Source organism: Cebus imitator, unplaced genomic scaffold (genome assembly GCF_001604975.1).
Source record: "Cebus imitator isolate Cc_AM_T3 unplaced genomic scaffold, Cebus_imitator-1.0 Scaffold103, whole genome shotgun sequence".
Classification (NCBI taxonomy): Eukaryota; Metazoa; Chordata; class Mammalia; order Primates; family Cebidae; genus Cebus; species Cebus imitator.
Window position 1 is genome coordinate 75,882 of NW_016107418.1, and position 1,378 is coordinate 77,259.

Genomic DNA, 1,378 nt, shown 5'->3' on the forward strand with positions numbered 1-1,378 from the left:
TGCCCAGCTAATTTTTTTTTGTATTTTTGGTAGAGACGGGGTTTCACCATGTTGACCAGGATGGTCTCGATCTCTTGACCTCGTGATCCACCCGCCTCGGCCTCCCAAAGTGCTAGGATTACAGGCTTGAGCCACCGTGCCCGGCCTCACCCCAAATATATTGATGACATCTGATACCTTTGCTTCTATATTAACAGATTTATCTTTCTAATTATATTTATACTTGGTCATTGTTAAAATTTAATGACTTTTTATGAGCACACACAGTAATGAAACCTGAGATGTTAAAAATTAAGGCAGCTAGGACTTTACATAGGTATTTGAGATGGACCGAATTGTGAACCCCAGCATTATGAGTTGAGAGAAAATATTTTTCCTCTCCTTTGTTTTTTTTAGAGGATTCTGCAGATTGGGAAAAAGAACTGCAGCAGGAACTTCAAGAATATGAAGTGGTGACAGAATCAGAAAAACGAGATGAAAACTGGGATAAGGAAATAGAGAAAATGCTTCAAGAGGAAAATTAGCTGTTCCTGAAATAGAAGAATAATCCTTAACAGTCTGCAAACTGACACTAAATTCTAGATGTTGACACTCACTGAATCAGAAGGTATAAAAGAGTATAACTTTAGGAAATTCAAAATTTTCCTTTTTTCAAGTGAAAACTTGCCTCTTCTACTTTAAAAAAGTATATAGAACAGTTACTTCTAATAAACAGAAAGATGTTTTGTAGAACATTTCTTTAATATGAATCAAGTTAGAGATGTCTTTGTAGGCAGTATGGCTATCTTTGCCACAGAAACATAAGCAAAATTTTAAGAGTTCTGTTTTCCATGAGGTCAAAAATATAATTTATTCCTCAGTTGTGGTTTTCTAAATATCTGTACTCCGCATTCCATTTTCATTGATAGGTGGGTGTTAAAGCACCTACTTAATGGGTTGATTACTATCAAAATGACCAAATTATACCAAAGAACTTAAGAGAAAGCACTTTTAGAACTATTCGCTTGTCAGGTATTTTCTAAAATTCCACCTGAAAGCCAAAATATATAATAAATAAGTTGATTTTAACAATATAAGCACCACACAGTTTGACATTAAGAAATACAGTGCAGGCCAGGCATGGTGGCTCAACACTTGTAATCCCAACACTTTGGGAGGCTGAGGTGGGTAAATCACCTGAGGTCGGGAGTTCGAGACCAGCCTGGCCAACATAGTGAAACCCTATCTCTACTAAAAATACAAAAAGTAGCTGGGCGTGGTGGTAGGCACCTGTAATCCCAGCTACTAGGGAGGCTGAGGCAGGAGAATCTTGAAGCTGGTAGGCGGAGGTTGCAGTGAGCTGAGATCATGCCACTACACTCCAGCCTGGGCAATAGAG

General features: G+C 38.1%; 1 protein-coding gene across 1 annotated transcript in view; it reads left to right on the forward strand.

Annotated features, from left to right (window-relative positions):
• SYAP1 (synapse associated protein 1) overlaps positions 1-1,068 on the forward strand; it is a 46,838-nt gene extending 45,770 nt beyond the window's left edge. Inside the window, exon 9 of the mRNA XM_037741702.1 lies at positions 365-1,068. Within this exon, the coding sequence (XP_037597630.1) occupies positions 365-524 (160 nt within the window). The 3' untranslated portion in view covers positions 525-1,068. The remainder of the gene's footprint in view (positions 1-364) is intronic.
• The last annotated feature ends 310 nt before the right edge of the window (positions 1,069-1,378 follow it).